The 21,079-nt window shown below is 35.5% G+C and overlaps 1 protein-coding gene across 5 annotated transcripts in view; it reads left to right on the top strand.

The window, feature by feature from the left end:
- Positions 1-21,079, top strand: part of RBBP8 (RB binding protein 8, endonuclease) — a 109,408-nt gene that overhangs the window by 35,196 nt on the left and 53,133 nt on the right. For all 5 annotated transcript variants that reach the window (XM_080821093.1, XM_080821089.1, XM_080821091.1 and 2 more), the window contains 2 exons: positions 1,814-1,856; positions 10,672-10,767. In XM_080821093.1, coding sequence (XP_080677219.1) covers positions 1,814-1,856; positions 10,672-10,767 — 139 coding nt within the window. The remainder of the gene's footprint in view (positions 1-1,813; positions 1,857-10,671; positions 10,768-21,079) is intronic.

Raw genomic sequence — 21,079 nt, 5'->3', positions numbered from 1 at the left:
TTTTTTTACTGTTCATAATACTTGTTTATTCAAATTTTAGGCTGTGAAAATAGGGGTAAAATTGTATCATATCAGTTGGACATTTCCTAGAGGTGAAACTTGAGAAATAGGACCAAAGTCTAACACAAAAAAATTGTCCAGGGCCTTCATTTTTCTCTAATATCTAGATTTCTTAGCAGCATATCATTACTATTTGGTATAATAAGAAGAGGTGACTTTCCCTTCAGTATTTATATGACTTTTAGCCTCATCCCTAGTCAGCACCATGGAGGGGGATTGGTGGGAGAAATGTATAAGTTTTTGAAAACTCTTGTCTAAATTATGTTGTTCAAAAGCTTGTCCTAAATTAAACCGATAATGAAAAGTCCTGTTCTTAAAAATGACAAATTTATTAATGTTACTACATATATTACATGGAAAGCTTTTTGAAATGTATGGCTTATTAGAATCCATAAACTACCAAAGGCAAATACTAAACCTTTGATTTTTCAAAAATTAGTCAATTAATACCTATTTATTGGGGACTAACTCTACCCCAAATAAAAGAAATTCTTGAGTAGATATAGAACTTAAAAACTCACTAAGCAGTATTTTTAAAAGTAAATACAATATCCACAATTGGGAAAATTGTAGAATCGTAAAAAGATTGATACAAGAATCAGAAAAAGTAATACAGAAACTTTTGCCTCCCCTTTTGATAATCATATTGCAGAAAATAGAGGTCATAGAGAAAATAGAAAACCAAATAGTTTAGTGTTGCTAAATTGACATTCTTTTTACTTAATGATATTAGTAACTGTATTATTTTAAAAAACAAGTGTTATATTTTACTTAAACATATGCCTATTTTAAACAGTTTATATTGCTATAAATTGCGCAGTATTCTTTGTGACTATGAGTTTCCCTGTGGTTTGAATCCAAGAAAGAAGATCTTGATGAATGAGTCCTATTACATATTTCTAAATTGCTTTCCATAAGAATTGTATCAATTTGTAATATTTCCAGCAAAGTATAGGAATATAGTTTTACAACACTTTTTTTAATCAACATACTGGGTATTATGATCTTCATAATTTTGCTAAGTAATTGTTTTGTTTTGAATTTATAGTTAGTTGCTAGTGATGCTGAATAGATTTTCATATTTGTTTAATGACTGTTTTTCTCCTTTTGTTAATTATTGTTTCTAAAAATTAAAAATGTTTACCCTATTTTGTCCATATCCTTCCTTGCAGTTTAAGTGCCTTTCAGCCTTTCTTCACTAGAACTACATGAGTCCCAAAGGCAGTGGTCTTCTCTTATGTTCTGTGTCAGACTCAATTAGAATTAAAAATACATGTAACAGCTATCTTGCATGTCCTTTGTTAAGTACTTTAGCATTAGCAGTTTTGCTCTTTGTCCAAGACTTCCTGCCATAATCTATTTTAATCCCAGAAGACTTGAGCCTACGTAAGCACGGTTGCTGTTAGCAAATGCATAGGCTATGTCAGAACATAGACCTCCGTTTATAGTGAACCTCTAATTATATGCTTGCCCCTGCTATTATAAAGGAAGTAACTCACTTTAGGTGGAGAAAATTTTATTCTACTTAGCTGTCACAGACTAAAAGCAGTAATGTTGCTGATATACTTTTGTGACCTCAGGGTACATACAAGTAAGGGAAATACACTCTCCAAACTAATGGGACCTGGCTCATTATTCAGAGCCCAGAGTCGAGTGACTTAATAGTGTAGTATTAGACTCATAAACTCAGATCAACTGCTTTAGAGATGGTAAATGTATAAGTAAAATACTGTGGGTTTTTTTTCTTTTTTAGGTTTACAAGTAAAAGTAACCAAACTCAAAAAGGAACGAATTTTGTAAGTATTAGTGTATAACAATTATTTCCTATGTTTAAAGTAATTGATACTGATGTCCTATTTGGCCTCAATGTCTTATTTATAAGAAATTAGCTTTACAGCATGGACCTTGGATAGTTGACAACGAGTTTTTCAGAATTCAAAGGTAAAAAGACTAACTTAATTTGGGGTATATCCTTAGTTAATATTTGCTTCATCTATATTTTAATATAATTTTTTATATGTGCACACATATAAATGGGTGTGTGTATAAATACACACACACACACACACACACACACACACACATATATATATAAATTTTTTCCATAAGGTATTTATTAAAATGAGACCTGGTCTATACATTCATTTTGATCTGTCAGTAGCATTCTTTTCTCAACTGTGATTAACACCTAGAATTTAAGATACTACAAGAGGGGAGCAGAATAATTCTGGGATTTCTGAATTGATAAAAGAAATGGAAACAAATGAGACCCTTTTATTTAATCAATTTGAAATTACCAGAGGTTCCCCTGAATTGTTTTGGTTATTAAGCCTAGAATCAGATCTGAATTTCTAAGTCAGAAGCAGATTTTATTCATGGTTCCCTAGGGCTTCCACCTTCAGTAATCTGAAACAGATGGCATCATAGAATATTATTGCTCATAACAAAAATTGGTATCATTGTGACTAATATTGTATTTGCTCTATGGTGTATACATACCAATGGGCCTCAGTTACTTCATATTCTCATATTCCTAGAGCTTCCAAGGCTCTAACCAAAAGCTGGAGTTAACAGCCACCCATCAAAACACACCCAGTTGTTTTTCTCCATTATAATCTGAAAATGAAAATTGGGAAGTTTTCTTTCACATCTAGAAAATCATGTATGGGAAATGATTTAGATTCAGAAATATAAAACCATAATTTTTTTTTAAGTTTAAAAAAATTTTTTTTTAATTAACTTGACAGAGATCACAAGTAGGCAGAGAGGCAGGCAGAGAGGGGTGGGGAAGCAGACTCTCCGCTGAGCAGAGAGCCTGATGTGGGGCTCGATCCCAGGACCCTGAGACCATGACCTGAGCCAAAGGCAGAGAGGCTCAACCCACTGAGCCACCCAGGTGCCCCTAAAATCATAAATTTTTAACAGGGTGTTTTGAAGAGTGATTTTATGATGCTATTTAATTAGCAATATTTTTAAATGCTTTGTATTATTGAGAGTATACATATTCCTGCCTTACGGTTGTCATTTTAAATATCTTAACCACAGAATAATCCCTTTCTCTGTTTCTTATGTTTAGTTCCCACAACTGAGACTTGTTTCTTAACTTAGAGAGGAAATTAAGCCTTTCCAGAATAGTAAACTTAGGGTGTGTATCTTATTAGTTAGGATTTTGCAAAGTTCTCCAAGTATCTCCCCGTGAGATACTTACTAATTACAAAGGGCAAAATTATAATATTACAGCAGCGAAACCAGGCAGAATTCATCTCAGTTAAACTATCAAAGTTAACTAGAAATCAGATATGTCAGTCTTATTTACCTCCTGACTTGATGCACTAAGAAGAGCACAACATTACTCCTGTTGTACTCTTACCAAAAATGCATAGCCCATATTTTATCATGGGGAAATATGGAAAAACCCAAGTTGAAGGACAAAATAACTGGCCTTTACTTTTCAAGATGTCAGGATTGTGAAAGACAAAGAAAGATGGACAGACTATCACAGATGGAAGGAGAATGACATTAAATGCAATGTGGGGTCCTGGATTAGATCCTGGAACAGAAAAATGACATTAGAGTGACAATTGGAAAAATTTGAGTGAAGTCTATAGATTAATTAATAGTATTGTATCAGTGTTAATTTCTTGATCTTCATAGTTGTATTATGGCTATGCAAGATGTGAAATTTTGAGAAGTTGAGTGATATACAGATACTCTATTCTATGTTTATAACTTGTTTATAATAAGTCTGAAATTATTTTAAGATGAAACATTAAAAAATTGAAAAAAAATTAACATTCATCCCTTGAGTCTAGAGAAATCAACTTCTCTTCAAGCAACTGGATATTCAAGAAATTCAGTATTCTTTAGCAAAGAATGAAAAGGAAATGGCTGTTGGTTAGGCGATCAAAAAATGTCACTAGTTAGACTAATCCTACTCCTACAGAGCTGCCTGCGCAGCTCTTGAGGCATGATTTCCTTTTATGGCACAAATTACCTTTTGTTTCTGTGGGCAATAGGGATTTCAAAAACTGCAGCTTTTTAGTGTATTTTAATTAGTATTGACAGTTTATGTATGTCAGAATTATCTGCATAGTTGCAGAAGAAAACTCTATATGTAAGTTCCCAATGTAAGAGTTATGCCAAAAATAAATGCATTGAAACTGTGTCAGTTGAATGAGGAAAACAGGATCATTCTCTTGGTTAATAAGTAAAATTTCTCTTTTTTAATTCACTTGAAATCAAAAAGGTGAAACATTATTGTTTTACTTAGGAATAAATACACTTCTTTCCTTTTTTTTTTTCCCTAAGATTTTGTTTATTTATTTGACAGACAGAGATTACAAGTAGACAGAGAGGCAGGCAGAGAGAGGAAGGGAAGCAGGCTCCCTGCTGAGCAGAGAGCCCGATGCAGGTCTCGATCCCAGGACACTGGGATCATGACCTGAGCCGAAGGCAGATGCTTTAACCCACTGAGCCACCCAAGCGCCCCAATACACCTCTTTTCAATGATGAAAATATTTTTAATCATTTGAGATTTAAAATTATGAAGTGTACTTATTCTGTTGTTTTCATCTCCATTTTTATTTATAGCCCAGCTAGTGTTCGTTGCTACAAACATTGCTAATCACAAGATAAGTACCATACCAAAGGTATTCCCTCTGGCTCTTTTTTTTTTTTTTTTTGAGAGAGAGAGAGAGAGTGCGGGCAGTGCACGAGCAGGGAGTGGGGCAGAGGGAGAGAGAACATCTTAAGCATATTCCACCTCAGAGTGGAGACCATCTCTGAGCTCCATCTCACCACCCTGAGATCAGGACCTGAACCGAAACTGAGTGAGATGCTTAACTGACTGAGCCACCCAGGCGCCCCACTTCTGCTTTTCTACTACCAAACATGTAATGTTTCAGAGTTGATTAGTTAGACAATGAGTTCTTTATATTGTGCCTCGGTTCCTTGTTGATTAATGATCTTCTTAATGCTGGATTAACAACCATTGATTAGAATGACATCCTTTAATCACAGTGTTGGTCACTTTTAAGAAGCAGTACTGAGGGGTGCCTGGGTGGCTCAGTCAGTTAAGCATCTGCCTTCAGCTCAGGTCATGATCCCAGGATCCTGGGATTGAGTCAGGCATGGAGCCCTATGTCAGGCTCCCTGCTCAGTGGGGAGCCTGCTACTTCCTTTCCCTCTGGTGCTCCCCCTGCTTGTGCTGTCTCACTCTGTCAAATAAATAAACAAAATCTTAAAAAAAAAAAAAATAAGCAGTATTGAAACCCAGAAATTACTGTGTTTGCTATTTGACTGCACATTTCAAACTTCATTCACTACATGTTTTTAAAGGAATTTAGTTTTATTAAAATGGATTCGTCATGTAGGTCTAGTGATTCTATTTTCTACAATATTACTATTTTTTTCACCATTCTTAATTTTTTTTTATAAACATATAATGTATTTTTATCCCCAGGTGTACAGGTCTGTGAATCGCCAGGTTTACACACTTCACAGCACTCACTATAGTACAATATGACTATTTTAAATGATAGATTTATAACTACAAGATAGTATTTCCTCTTAGCTTGAATCAGAATATTTCCCTGAAGTTGAGTCATGACACATAATTAGAAACAATCTAGATTTGCTTATCACAAATATACTTTTTTATTACAGACATTTTACACAGAATGTATTTCTCTATACCTATAACCAACTTATAATATAGGTTACAAATTGGTAACCTATATTACCAATCAGTTACATGAGAAACTTATTAAATTTGTAAATGACTGCCAAATTTTACTTTCTCAAAGATCATCTATAACACTTGTGATTTTTTTTTTTTAAGATTTTATTTATTTATTTATTTATTTGAGAGAGAGAGAATGAGCAGGGGGAGAGGCAGAGGGAGAGGGAGAAACAGACTCCCCTCTGAGCAGGGAACCCGATGTGGGACTAGATCCCAGGATCCTGCTATCATGACCTAAGCCAAAGACAGATGCTTAACTGAGCTACCCAGGTGCCCCACACTTTTGAATTTTAGGGTGGAAACCCAGCTGGTTTTTCAGTAGCTGATAATAATGCCTTACTTCACTTGTAGTTTACAGAGTCATTTGATCCTCTTAGCAACCTTCTAATATATATTGTAATTGCTTTATACCTATGTACATCAGGTAGCTTGAGGTTGTACATTTTGGAAGCACAAGTAAGTAATGGAATTCCCTTTACTTTTATTGCGTCTATTAACCATAATCCCTCTCTGTCAGTATGTTTCATAGTAAATAGTTTGGTGTAAGAATGATCAGGATGTCTTGTTTCCATGTTGTTAGAATAGCTGTATTTATAAGATAAGGATTCCCTATCGTTAGAAGAGGAATCAATAACTATACCATATTTTGTCCATCACTTGGTTGTTTCAGACCCGTGTTTAGATGATAGTTGTCTCCACACGTTAATGCTTTTCTCTTACACAAATTCATTTATAAAATTAAACGTAAAAACAGTGATAACTGAATATTATGAGATTGTTTTAAAAAGTTATATTAAGCTGTGTCTGATTGTTTTTACCTGCTTATGAACATGGACTACATCTGTTTTTGCCAATGTATATCTGTTATTACCAACCGACTGACTGTCTTAATGGCCAGTCAGTGAATCTGATCATCCTATTTGTTTGCCCTTCTTTAAAGAAAAATAATAACTACTTAAATTTTCTCTGAGGAAATATAAAGATAACATTTACCATATTCAGCCTTCCAGCTTTATAATAGTCAAGATAATTCCCTTTTTAGCTGCCAAGAAATTTTAATTCTCAAGTATAAACTACCCACCTACAAATAAACCCTTCTAAATTATTTTTTTAAGATTTTATTTATTTGAGAGAGGGAGCATGAGTAGGGGAAAGGGACAGAGGCAGAGGGAGAAACAGGCCCAATCTGACCAAGGGCTAAATCCAAGGACCCTGGGATTATGACTTGAGTTGAAGGTAGACGCTTAATCAACTGAACCGCTTATGTGCCCCTGAAATTATTTTGAAATGAAGAAATTTTAAAAATTACAAAGAAAAAAAATTTTGTAGTTATGCAGGACTATTTTCATACTTTTAATTCCTTATAACAAAGTTTATGGAGCATATAACCTGAACACATATAATTTTCTCCATTTTCTTCATTCATAGTACTACCTATGTCTCTTACTACAGTGCTTCTCTATCCCTCCAGTATATGACATTGATTTTAAAGTAATGAGAAGACTGGCATATGTAGTATGTGGGCATGTTATCTATCATTTTATAGTTACATTTTCATATACAAGGTTTATCCACTTTCACATGCAAGTTATTATTTACATGCCATTTATTTAAAATGTACATTTATCAGGGTGCCTGGGTGGCTCAGTCAGTTGGGTGTCTGCCTTTGGCTCTGGTCATGATCCTGGAGTCCTGGAATCGAGCCCTGTGTCTGGCTCCCCACTTGGTGGAGAGCCTGCTTCTCCCTCTGCACCCCCCCAGCCCATTAGTTGCTCTCTCTCTCAAATAAATAAATAAACTCTTTAAAAAATAAATAAAATGTTAATTTACCTCTGAAAGACAGAAGGCTACGTACTAGAAAAATGATACTGAGTCTCCAGTAAAATGCTGCCTGTGGGGTCACTTGGATGGCTCAGTCATTAAGAGTCTGCCTTGGGCTCAGGTCATGATCCCAGGGTCCTGGGATCGACCCATATATCGGGCTTCCTGCTCAGCCCCACTCCCCCTCCTTGTGTTCCCTCTCTTGCTGTCTCTTTGTCAGATAAATAAATAAAATCTTAAAAAAAAAAAAAAACTGCTTATGGGATAGATACATCGAGATTATCTTAATTAGGTAAGGGAGATTGGTTATTTATATTTGTTTTGTTTTTTAAAGATTTTATTTATTAGAGAGAGAGAATGAGCTGGGGGGTGGGAGGAGGGGGAAAAAGCAGACTCCCCACTGAGCAAGGAGCCTGATTCAGGGCTCCATCCCAGGACCCTGGGATCATGACGTGAACCAAAGCCAGATGTTTAACTGACTAAGCCACCCAGGCACCTGAGGTTGGTTATTTGTATAGTAGTAACCAACTTCCTTTGGTTGAGGTCCAAGGTAGACCTATCTTACAATATATTTCACTCTTAATTTTTTGAAAGTGCATGTCTGGTTTTTGTACCATTTAGAATTCATCAGTTTGCTTTCTTAAGGAATTTGTTAAGTTATTCATGTAATTAGTAGAATCCCGTTATGTTTACCACTGAGTTGACATGAAATTTTTTTTTAATTTTTTAATTTTTTATTAACATATAATGTATTATTAGCCCCAGGGGTACAGGTCTGTGAATCGCCAGGTTTACACACTTCACAGCACTGCACTCATCATAGCACGTACCCTCCCCAATGTCCATAACCCAACCACCCCTCCCCACCCCCTTCCCCTAGGACATGAATTTTTTTTTTTTAAGATTTTTAAAATTTATTTGGCAGACAGAGAGAGAGAGACAGTGAGAGGGGGAATACAAGCAGGGGGAGTGGGAGAGGGAGAAGCAGACTTCCCGCTGAGCAGAGAGTCCGATATGGGGCTCGATCCCAGAATCCTGGGATCGTGACCTGAGCTGAAGGCAGACGCTTAAGGACTGAGCCACCCAGGCGCCCCCAATATTTTTTTAATTGAGGCTAGTTTTAATTTAAACTTAGGCCGTAAGTCTATTTGGTTTTAAAACAAATGCTATTATGTTCTGAATCATTCTAAATAGACAGGAATAGAATATGTATATGTAGGAAAATCAAATATCACATTGCTGTTACAAAGTTTTCTCTTTTGTTCATAATTTAAGAAAAAACATTTTGCTGTGACCTTTTCATTCCTTTAGAGAAAAAGAGAGTGTAATTCTTCAACATATGATCTGGAATGTAATATTTGATTGTTATATTTTTATGATACAGGTTATTTAGATTAAATAATAAATTCAAATGGGTGCTGGCAGCTAACAATCTGTTAACTTAGAAAATGTGTTCAATTTCCCCCCCAAATTTAGATAAGTTCTTAGTTTGGTTATATTTGTTTACAAAGTAGGATCAATGAAATCTTGGTACTACCTCTGAATTAAATACATTTTCTAGAAGTATTAATAGACAATTTTTTTAAAAGATTTTATTTATTTATTTGACAGAGAGAGAGAGATCACAAGTAGGCAGAGAGGCAGGCAGAGAGAGAGGGGGAAGCAGGTTCCTCGCTGAGCAGAGTCCAATGTGGGGCTCAATCCCAGGACCCTGAGACCATGACCTGAGCCAAAGGCACTTAACCCACTGAGCCACCCAGGCACCCCAACAATCTTTTTTTAATTGAGTGGGAAACAGCCAAATCAATGAGTTTCAGCTATCACTATATTATATCCAAAATTTCAGATGTCTACATACACTACCAGAACTATATGCAGTAGACTGTTACTCTTTCTTTTTGATGTATTGATTTTTCCTTTTTCATTTAATATGAATTATTCAACCAGAATGTACAAAGTACCCTCTATATTGGGTATCTGACATTTTTACTTAGTTGTTTGACTCTGTTTTGCTGCCAGTTATATTACATTCTAGCCATTTTGACACAGTCATTTTGACATCTACTTTTTTTGGGGACTAGTTGTCATCTGATATTTTAGACCCTTGAGGGGACTGGGAAAGATGTTTCAATCACAGTATTATCTTTTTCATCTTTAAGACCATAGAGAAAATCCCAATCAAATTTCTAAAGGGTTTTCTTAGAATTAAATTATATGCATACTTTATATAATAATGTGATTTTTTAAAAAATATGATGGAGAGGTAGAATATGACATTACCTTTGAAAATAATCAGGTAATCTACTAGAAGAACATTTTAGATGTCTTTGTTTTTTCTGGACTATGAAATCACAATGATAAGCACATAAATAGAATTTACTGAGTGCTTGTACTATTCTGCATGCTATGCATACATTAGTGTTTAGTCCTTGCAAATGCTTTATTAGATAGATGCTAATGTATCCACATTTTTTGAGGCACAAAGAGTTTCGATAACTTGCACTGGGTCACAAAGCTGACAACTGAGAGCTGAGATTCAAAACTCGGTGTTAGGATATACAGTTCATGTGCTTCCACTCCACTATTAGATCTGGCTAAAAAGTAATACCAAATAAGTTTAGACAATACAGACATTAATAAAAAAGTATATATCTCCCATAATTGGAATAGAGATGAGTGGAGATATCTGTTACTTACATTAACAAATGTAGACAAAATAATAAACAGTGTATGCTTTAATAGCATTTTTGACAACATTGAGTCAATGAGGCATCAGAATCCACTCCTTCCTCTGTGTTCCAGCATTGTATAATGAATGCCTGGTACTTAGAGTAATACCTTCACAGTACCTAAAAATACTGCAGAACAAATTCTAGTATAATTTGAACTATGATTAACAAGATATTTAAACTTTACCTTTGAAGTTATTTATTTTAGTACAAGAAATACATGTTATGGGTGAGACCACACTTTGGGGTTCTTATAGTAGAATTCTGTTATGATAATTATCCTATTACAATTTTTCTATAAACTTATTTCTTGACTTTTAGAGACGCACAGAGACTAGAGGAATTCTTCACCAAAAATCAACAGCTGAGAGAGCAACAGAAAGTCCTCCATGAAACCATTAAAGTTTTAGAAGATCGGTGAGTCTGGTTCTTGGGTGTTCTTGAGTAGGAGGTGATTCCCCCTGCATAGAACATTGGTTTTTTCTTATAAACAGTTCTGGGACTAAAAGTGCCCTTTCCCAACCTGATGTCAACTTTGAATAAATACTGTATGAAATTAAGGATATATATACTTACAAGTTTGTTTTTTATTAATTACAGCAATCTCATCAATTTACCCTTTAAGTAATATTTCTTTATTTGGTATTTGATATAGGACGTGCTTAAGAGTAGCTCTAAGTAATTAGAATTAATGTTCTAATTCATTTGATGGCTTAATTCCATTTTTATGTCTAAGTAGGTGGAAACTGCTTCACAATTCTATTTGCTTCATATTTCCCTTTTCCCCCTGCATATTTCTCTATTTGCAGGCAGTCGAGGGATTCTTCTTTCTGAATATTTCTACAATAATGCCTATCACTTACTTTACTTCCAGATACATACTTTACTTTTCACTCCTATGAGATTAACACCCTAGATTTAGAAAAGACTTCCAGGATTTGCTATATTCCTCCATCTAAACTGCAAGTGCTATTTAAGACCTTGAACTAACTATAACAAATAACAGTTAATAATTTTCTTCTGTTATTATTTTGTATATGTTACGGAAGGGCTGGTGGTTTGAGTTTGCCACTGTACCTTTAGTGGTGGGATAATCTACTCCACACCTGGGCAGACTACAGTTGTACACTTGTCTTCCACAACTGCTGTCCCAGAGGGTGCACATTTACTGCAGTAGGCAGCCTGTTGTGGAATAAAGCTGCATAGGCTTCGGAGTCATAGCTGTGAATTTGAATTTCAAGCTTATACTGTGCCCTTGATTCAGATTCATAAATATTTGAGTCTTTACTATGATCTAGGTGTTGCTCTTAGGTGCTAGGGATAATACTGTTTGTGGTATGTCATGGAGCTGACACTTAATTTTCAAAGGTTTGGAGTGAGTCATACAAATAAGGTTATTTCAGACTGTAAGTGCTATGAAGAAATAGAATTGAATGATATAAGTAAGTGATCATAGACATTGATTTAGAAGTGAAGGGGTGGGTGTTAGGGATGGCCTTTCAGAGGAGGTGCCATTTGAACTGAGACCTGAATGATTCAGGTAAGAGCTAGTCACTTGAAGAACTGGAGATAAAAAGAGAATAGACAAATGCAAAAGTTTTAGGGAGAAAAAAGTTTTGAAACTTTTGAAGAATAGGCAGTCTAGGGGTGTCTGGGTGGCTCATTCGTTAAGCAGCTGCCTTCGGCTCAGGTCATGATCCCTGGGTCCTGGGATCAAGCCCTGCATGGGGCCCTGGGATCAAGCCCCGCATCGGGCTCCCCACTCAGCAGGAAGCGTGCTTCTCTCTCCCACTCCCCCTGCTTATGTTCCCTCTCTGTCACATAAATAAATAAAGTCTTAAAAAAAAAAAAGAATAGGAAGTCCACTGTGGTTCTAACTTAATTAATAGGAGGGTGAATGATAGGAGGTAAGATTGGAAAGGTGGGAGTAACTAGATTATGTCGGATCATGGCAAAAAGTTGGATCTGAATTGCAATGGGAAGCAATTGGAGGGTTTAAGTAGGGAAATTACAAAGGGGTATGAGCAGATATTGACAGCATCTATTATATCCACATGTAGATTTCAAGTAGATGGTTGTATATGGGAGTCTAAAACTAACTAGAGAAATTTGGGCTAGAGAAAAGAATTTGAAAGTCATCCTCTGCATATAAATGGGATTTAAGACCTAGAGACTAGATAAGAGATCTAAGGACATCTTAAAGGGTATTGGAAGAAAATTGGAAGAGGTGTTAGTGCTGAATCCTTGGACATACTAATTAAGCTTTAATGAAGAATAAGGGCCCGGCCAACAAAAAAAAATTGTGAAACAAAAATTATCAGAGTGGAAGAAAAGCCAAGAATATATGACATGACACTAAGCATACCTTCTCAGGGCTACTTGGATGATTAAATAAGATTAATACAATTAAAAGTACATATAGCGATTTTTAGAAACTTACAGTATCCCTCCTAATTGGTGACTGTGGTTCCAGCCACTTAGCACTCCAGTCTGTACTGTGTGTCATAGCCAGACCCAGTCTCTCTCCAGCTGAGGTATCAGGAAGCTAGTCCAGGATCAAAAACGAAATCATCAGGAGCACCTGGGTGGCTCAGTCATTGAGCGTCTGCCTTTGGGTGGTCATTGGGCTCCCTGCTCAGCAGGGAACCTGCTTCTCCCTCTCCCACTCCCCCTGCCTGTGTTCCCTCTCCCGCTCGCTGTGTCTCTCTCTGTCAAATAAATAAGTAAAAATCTTAAAAAAAAAAAAAAAAAAAAGAAAGGAAATCATCAGCTTTTCTTCTCCTAGTGTAGTGAGGCATATCCTTGTTTTCTCTGGATATGTAGTGGAGCATTTGGGAGGAATGTCGGAGAGGACATCTTTCTCGGGCTTTAACTCTCCAGCGATTGATATGTATTGGGGGCTCACTTTGTAGCCAGACTTCTAACACCTGATCTTCACACTAATGCTGTAAGGTAGATAGTAAAACCATTTTATGTGTGAGGAAACTGAGCTGGCAAAGATTTAAGAAACCATCCCTAGATCACAGTTTATGGATAATTAGGTTAAATTTGACCTTACAAACCCCCCAGTTTCTGTTTTCCTGAAGCCTTGTCTGTATGTTGTCTTAATTTTGTAAATGTTATGTAAAGACTGATCATCTCAAAGTATTTGTATTTGACCTAAAGTTACTGAAACAGATACTCTGAAATGTTAATTCCCCAGCATTGTCCACTTTCTAGTCTGACTTTTTGGGGATTTTTTTTTTTTAATTTATATTTAAATTGCTACTAATTCTGTTCTGTCTTTAAATGTCTAAGTAGATAACATTTGGTAAAGTTCTGCCTTACTTAAAATTTTATTTTAGTTTTACGTTGTATGAGAATGATATTTAGAGCAAGTTTTAAAAAAACTCTAAAAGTAAATGTTTTGCTAAGACCTTTAAAAAGCAAAATGTGTTTTGTTAAAATTTCTAAACAGTAATTCTGAAACTTGCTGCTTATTCTTCATAGGATGAAACAAATTTTATTTTTATGCTAATGTAAAAACATTGTGAGATGTTTAGGTGAGAGGAATTACTCAGTAAAGGTAAATTAGATAATAAAAAGTTATAATTTTATGTGGCTGCTTTATGTTCTGCTACTGCTGTTATAACAGACTTTCCTTAGAGAAAGCAAAGGATTTCGCTAAATCTAAGAAATAGTTACTGTGTGTAGTAGATAGAATGCATTAAAGAACAATCCGAATAAAGCAGTTAAGCCATGATTGTCTCATAGATTTCAGTATTTTTAAAAGCATTTTTGGCAGTCATAGGAAACTCGTATTTCATCTGTCATTGAAAGGGAAGATTTGTACTCATAATCAGAGGACTTAAGGTTGTGCAACTATTTTTCAAATACTAGACTAAATGTCCTCTTTTTGTCTTACTCATAGGTTTGGATTTAAATATATTCTTCAGGAGACCTTCTCTAACTTTCTAGACTGGGTTTAGTTCTGCTGGGTACTTTCATAGTACCCCGTATTTCCACTGTCGTGATTCTTTGCCATAATTACTTTTTTATTGCCTCTCTTTTTCTAATACACTATAAACTCTTTAAAAGAAAAGACATTATCTTGGGCACTGTTGTATTTCAGCACATACACTACTCTTTGTACGTGTTCAGTAACCCTTTTGAAAATTTATTCATTTTGAAAATGAGTAAATTTGAGGAAATCTTGTTGGGGTATAGCAAACAATTGAGCATACTTGTTAATCTGCTAAGTTTTCCAATTGCAAAATGAAAGGTTTTACTTCTTCATCCCTATGAACAAACTGAAGTATAACTCACGATGTTTGTTGCTTTCTGATCTTACAAGTAGAATTACTCTTCTTTCCCTGTTACCTATATACAGCGACTGAAATTGCATGCATTCTCCTGTGAAATTGAGGCTGTTTCTTTCTCTGATAGCACCAGTGGCAAATAGGCAAGAGGAAAGCGGTGGAACCTTGCTGATGGAAATAGGAGCTAGCATATTTTCTCACATCCATTTAAATTTAAACAAGGATCTGGAAGCAATCAAGAGTTGACTCTTTTCCACAGATATTGTTATCAAGAATGGCAGTTAATTGGAGAAAACTAGAAGTAATAAAGAAGCTAGGGAATATTGTTTCATTTTATAGCTGTCTATATCAGTGGCATTTTTGAACTTGAAAACTAGGGATTCCAAGGGATTCTTTTTGATGATACGTCATGACATTTAATGTATTAGATTTGATTTCTTAGAAACAATAGTGTTCAATTTTTACTGACAAACTGACTAGTAGAATGACATTTAAATAATTCATGAGAATTGCTCAGTGCCATTTACCTCTTTCAGTGTTTTTCAGTGACTTTTCTTTTTCTGTTTTTTATTTTACTTTTTATTTATTTTTTAAATAAGCTTTACACCCAACATGGGGCTTGAACTCACTACACTGAGATCAAGAGTCACATGCTCTACTGACTGAGCCAGCCAGCCACCCCTTCAATGACTTTTCAATGTCATGTTCTCTTCGGCCCTTATGGCTTAGTAATTTTGTGTATAAATTATTTACCACAGTCAGGTCAGCTATTTCAATGTTTATTACATGGACCCTAAGCTATAAATTAGAGCAACGTTTAAAAGAGAAATGTAAATATGAAATGTCAGGTACTTTAAGCAAATAGTTAAAATTGAGTTGCCTCTTATAACAATTTAATAGTGTTTTGGTTTTGGAATGGTTTACAGAGACTTATTTTCTTTGGAATTTTAAAGGCATAAATAGACTTTACCATTAGCTTTAGAAATGCTTGAGAATCTGAAAACACAAGTATTATAGCAGAAAGACAAGAAAATGTATATCCTTTTTAGTACCTTAATACTCAAAAAGATGTCACACAAAGTGTTCAAGAATATAATACTGTTAAATTTAAATGCTGTGATGAAAGGAATATGCTATCTAGCTTATTTTATGTTCCCCCTTTTGAATTTTTATTCAAGTAATGCATGTACCTTATAAAGATACATAGTTACTATAAAAAAAGGTTTTTTGTGCCTGTCTTTCCCACCCCTGTCAGTCACAGGTCTTAGTTTTCCAAAGTTCTAAATGATGTATTTGCTTTTTTTTTTTTTTAAAGATTTTATTATTTGAGAGAGAGAAGGAGCGCACGAATAGGGGGAGGGGCAGAGGGAGAAGGACAAGCAGACTCCCCACTGAGCAGGGAACCTGTTGCAGAGCTCCATCCCAGGACTCCAGGATCTTGACCTGAGCCAAATTCAGACGGTTAATTGACCGAGTCACCCATGCACCCCATCAATGATGTATTTTTACTTTAACACTTGATTTATCAATTTGAGACAATATCTGTTTACTTCTTACTGTGAAAATGAGAATACTTTTTTTATCTCTTGTGTATTTTTGAATAGTTATTATTTTAGTTCTTCTATGTTACCTTTGAACCTTAATACATACATTTATGTAAAAGTATGTCTTTACAAGAAATATATTTTAGGAAAATGTCTGAAGAGTCTCCCTAAACTCACTACTATATTTGCAGGAAGGTATTGATACTTCAACCTTTCCCTGTGTCATTCTTCTCTTCTACTTCCCACCCTGTGTTAACCTGAATCTTTACATGTAAATAATATTGACAGTCTTGACAATGGTTACATTGTTTTCTGTTATCAGGTCTCAATCTGTTGTATTTGGGTTATAAGTTAATTATAGAAGCTGAAAAATAGTAAAGAGTGTTTATTTATTGACTCTGTAAATACTCTCTGCTGAGCCAGGATAACATTTTCTTCTCTACAGATGCGATGTCATGACCTCTGTGCCACTCAAGGATAGTTACTTTTCTACTCTGTTTCAAATCAGCTGCTCAAGTTAACACCTCAAATCAACCCATAATGTGCTATGACAAGGGCATATTTGTATGAGCTTGCCGTGCTTGTCCTAGAAGTTGTAACTACTTTTTTTCATGTTTAGATAAGAAACATGTTTTCCTTACTAGGTCATTAATATTATGTAGTGTTAGTTATTCTATTTATTGATTATAATCCTTTTTGTTCCTTTTCTTGAAGGCATACTTCTTGGGCTAAAAAACTTTCTGTACTAATTTGGACCATTTACTTTCTAGGTTATTCTACAACTGCCATTCTGGGATTTCTCTTCACTGGATCCCTACATTAATTCCATTATTTCCTTCAACTCATGTTAGTTAGCAGATAATTATGGGGTACCAGCTTTGTGCCAGACACTATTTTAGACCTTGAATATATACCAATGAAAGGGTTGATAAAATGTGGGCCTATTTTTCCTTTTATTGGTTTTTCGTGCTCATTTTCTTATAGCTCACCCTCAAATAACTGTGGAAAAGTACACAGGAAGTAAATTTTCAGAGTCCTTGCTTGTCTAAAAATGTTATTTTCTATTGATTTAGATGATATTTTGAATAGATTTAAAATTCTAGGTTCAAAATAGATTTCCTCCAGACTGAAGACATTTTCTCAGTATCTCTTAGCATCCAGTGTTGATAAAACTGATATCATTCTAATATTATTCCTTTATAGATAATAGATTTTTTTTCTTTCCTGGAATTTAAGACCTTCTTATCATTCTAAAATTATGTGAGGGAAGGGTATGTGTGTTTCCTTCAATGTGTTGGACACTCCGCCTGTTAGCCTGAAGGTTGGGATCTCTTAAGGTCTGGCAATTTTTTTCTGTTATTTCCCCTCTCCATTATTGTGTTTTCTCCTCCTGGAGCAGTTCTCAGTCATAAACTGATTCTTTATAATCTTTTCTCTGATTTCTGTTACTTATTTTTTTCCCCTATGTTCTAGAAGATTTCTTTTCTATTTTATTTTCCAACCCTACTATTAAGATTATTTTGATAATCACATATTTAGTCTTTAAGAACTTTTTATTGTTTATTGACCATTGCTTTATATGTGCATGTATGCTGTGGCCTATTTTTATACTTTCCCTTGTGATTCTTCTTTAACTCATTGTTTATTTAGGAGTACATTGTTTAAGATTCACAGATTTGTGGATTTTCCCAATTTTCTTCTGTTGGTGATTTCTAATTTAATTCCATTGTGATAGAAAAGCATGCTTTGTATGATTTCAGTGCTTTTAAACTTGAGACTTGTTTTGTGACCTAGGAAATGGTCCTGGCAAATGTTCTAAATGTGCATTCAGCAGTTGTTGGTGGCATGTTCTGTAGATGTCAGGTCTGGGTGGTGGTTGTTTTTTTTAAGTCTGCTAGATCTATGCTGATTTCCCATCTCACTTGATCTACCCATTATTGAGAGTAGAAATCTCCAGCTGTTATTGTTGAATTTGTTTTTTCCTTTAAATTCTTGGTTTTTGCTCTGTGTATATTTTGGGGCTCTAGTGTTAGATGCCTATATTTATCATTGTTCTATTTTTGTAATGAATTGACCGTTTTATTATAAAATTCACTGTGCTAGTAAACACATTCTATCTTACAGTCTGTTTTGTCTGATATTAATTAAGGTAGATGCTCCAGCTTTCTTTTGATTTTGTTTGCATGGTATATATTTTTTCCATCCTTTTGCCTTGAGCGTATTTGTATCTTAAAATCTAAAGTATGTTTATTGTAGGGACACCTGGGTGGCTCAGTCGTTAACCAACTCTTGATCTGGGCTCAGGTCATGATCTCAGGGTGGTGAGAACAAGCCCCACATGGGGCTCTGCTCTCATAGGAGAGTTTGCTAGAGAGTCTCTCTTTCCCTCTCCCTTTGCCCACTCCCCCCAAACCCCAATTCAGGATGCACACGCCATTTCTCTCTAAAATAAATAAATCTTTTTTTTTAAAAACCGTGTGTCTACTGTAGATAGCATAAAGTTGATTCATTTTTTTGTTCTATCTGACAGTTTCTGCCTTTTGATTGGAGTGTTTTATCAATTAATAATGTAATTATTGATACAGTTGGATTTATGCCATTTTGCTTTCCATATGTCTCATTTCTTTTTTGTTCCTCCTTTTCTGCCCACCCCTGCCCCCACCCCAAAACTCGCTTTTTCTAGAACTCTCATTATTGGTATGGTAAACATTCTAGGATAATGCTCTGGTTTTCTTTTCTTTTCTTTTTCTTTTTTAAATATTTTATTTATTTATTTGACAGAGGGAGAAATCACAAGTAGGCAGAGCAGCAGGCAGAAAGGTAGGGGGGTGGGGGAGGAAGCAGGCTTCCTGCTGAGCAGAGAGCCTGATGTGGGGCTCAATCCCAGGACCTGAGCCAAAGGCAGAGGCTTAACCTACTGAGCCACCCTGGCGCACCAATGCTCTGGTTTTCTTATCTTTTCTATTTTCTCTTTGCTTTTTGGGGAGATTTTCTCAACTTTATTTTCTCACCTTCTGTTGAGTTTGGATTTTTTCGTGCTGCTATATTTTTAATTTCTAGGATTTTTTGTTTTTGTTCCCAGGGTATTTCCTTTTATGGCAGTCCTGTTTTCATGTCACAGTTTGGTATCTTCTTTATTTCTCCTGAGAGTATTCTTTACAGTTTGACAATGTGGTGTGTTTTTTTTTTTCTTCTCTCTATGTAGCTTTAATTTTTAAAGATTTATTTATTTAGGAGAGAGAGAGAAAGCACACACAAGTGCAAGTTGGGGGAAGGGGGAGAGACAGGGAATCTCCAGCAGACTCCCTGCTGAGCCGGAGCAGGATGCGGCACTTAGTGCAGGAGTCGATCTCACAACCCTGAGACAACAACGTGAGCCTACGCCTACATCAAGAGTCAGACTCATAGCCAACTGAGCCGCCCAAGTACCCCTCTTTTTTTTTTAGTATCTTGTTTTAGTCTCTCTTTTTTTGTTTTAAGATTTTATTTATTTATTTGACAGAGAGAGATCACAAATAGGCAGAGAGGCATGCAGAGAGAGAGAGAAGAGGAAGTAGGTTCCCTGCCAAGCAGAGAGCCCAATGTGGGACTCAATCTCAGGACTCTGAGATCATGACCTGAGCCGAAGGCAGAGGCTTAACCCACTAAGCCACCCAGGCGCCCCATGTTTTAGTCTATCACTTTATCTCAGCTGTCTGTTGATCTTCATTATCTATTCATATTTAAGAGAGGTGAATGAAAGTTGGAAGCTCTGAGTGGGATTGTGGGCTATGACCTTCCCTGCAGGGTGATCTGCCTTGTGTGTTTCACTGATAATTCTCTAATGTCAGTATCTTTAGATCTGATTTCCTAGAGGAGGCTCCTTTATTCTGCTTCCTGGGTTGGCTACCAAAGTTCTGAAAGCCAAATAGATGATGAGGGCCTAGGCTAGGGCCTGAGAATTTGGCATGCATAGACATTCATTTCATTATTGTACTCCTACCATTACCTGTACCTCATATCTCCTAAACCAGTGTCTGTTCCCAAACCCTCTAGAGACTAAACTTCCAGTATTCTGCTGGGAATGGAACGGGTGATCACTTGAGTGCTCAGAATATAAGAGAAAATATGTTAGTATGATGATTTCTTGAAATACTTTAAATCACTCATACTGAGTACCAATTTTTTAACCTTCTGCTGTATATATCAGGTTGGTTCTAAGTCAGTGCTGTCTGATAGAGTTTTCTGTGATCATGGAAATATTTTATATCTGCACTGCCTAATATGGTAACATCTAGACATGTGGCTTTTGAGTACTTGAGCATAACTGAGTTCGATTTCAATTTTAATTTATTTGAATTGAAATAGCCATATGTGGCTGTGGCTACCATATTGGACAACACGATTCTAGAGTTTTCCCATCATTGGCTTAGGATTCAGCATTCTCAGGGAGTTTCAATTTTGTCCACCCACTGCCTAGCTTTAAGGTTTCTGTTTGTTTTCTCTCCCATTAGGCCTGTCCTGGTGGGTTTGTGTTTTTAAAAATATACATGTATCTTTGCTATAGTTTTGTAGGATCTTGGGAAGGAGCAAAAGTTGATGGAAATGTTAACTCTGTCATCTTTACTTAGATGTTGGTCATAGAAAATGGTTTCAAAGATCTCGACTGTCCTAATTCCTGTCTTTGGAACATACTGTAATTAAACTGTGATGTCCAATTCTTTATTTCTTCATTCTAGGCATTCTGATTTTATTATTGCATCCTGTCTATGATCTCTAATCTTTATTTTTTACATCCATATCAACATTATTGATACGAGTTTTACTTTCATGTAAAAATCCCTAGGTTCTTTTTGTTTATTTTAGTTGTACAGTTTTAATTTTTTACCTCCCTAACTTATAAAATTC

The sequence above is a fragment of the Martes martes genome (genome assembly GCF_963455335.1).
Source record: "Martes martes genome assembly, chromosome: 13".
NCBI lineage: Eukaryota > Metazoa > Chordata > Mammalia > Carnivora > Mustelidae > Martes > Martes martes.
Note: the sequence above shows the minus strand (reverse complement) of the source record. Positions and strands in the feature narration are given on the sequence as shown.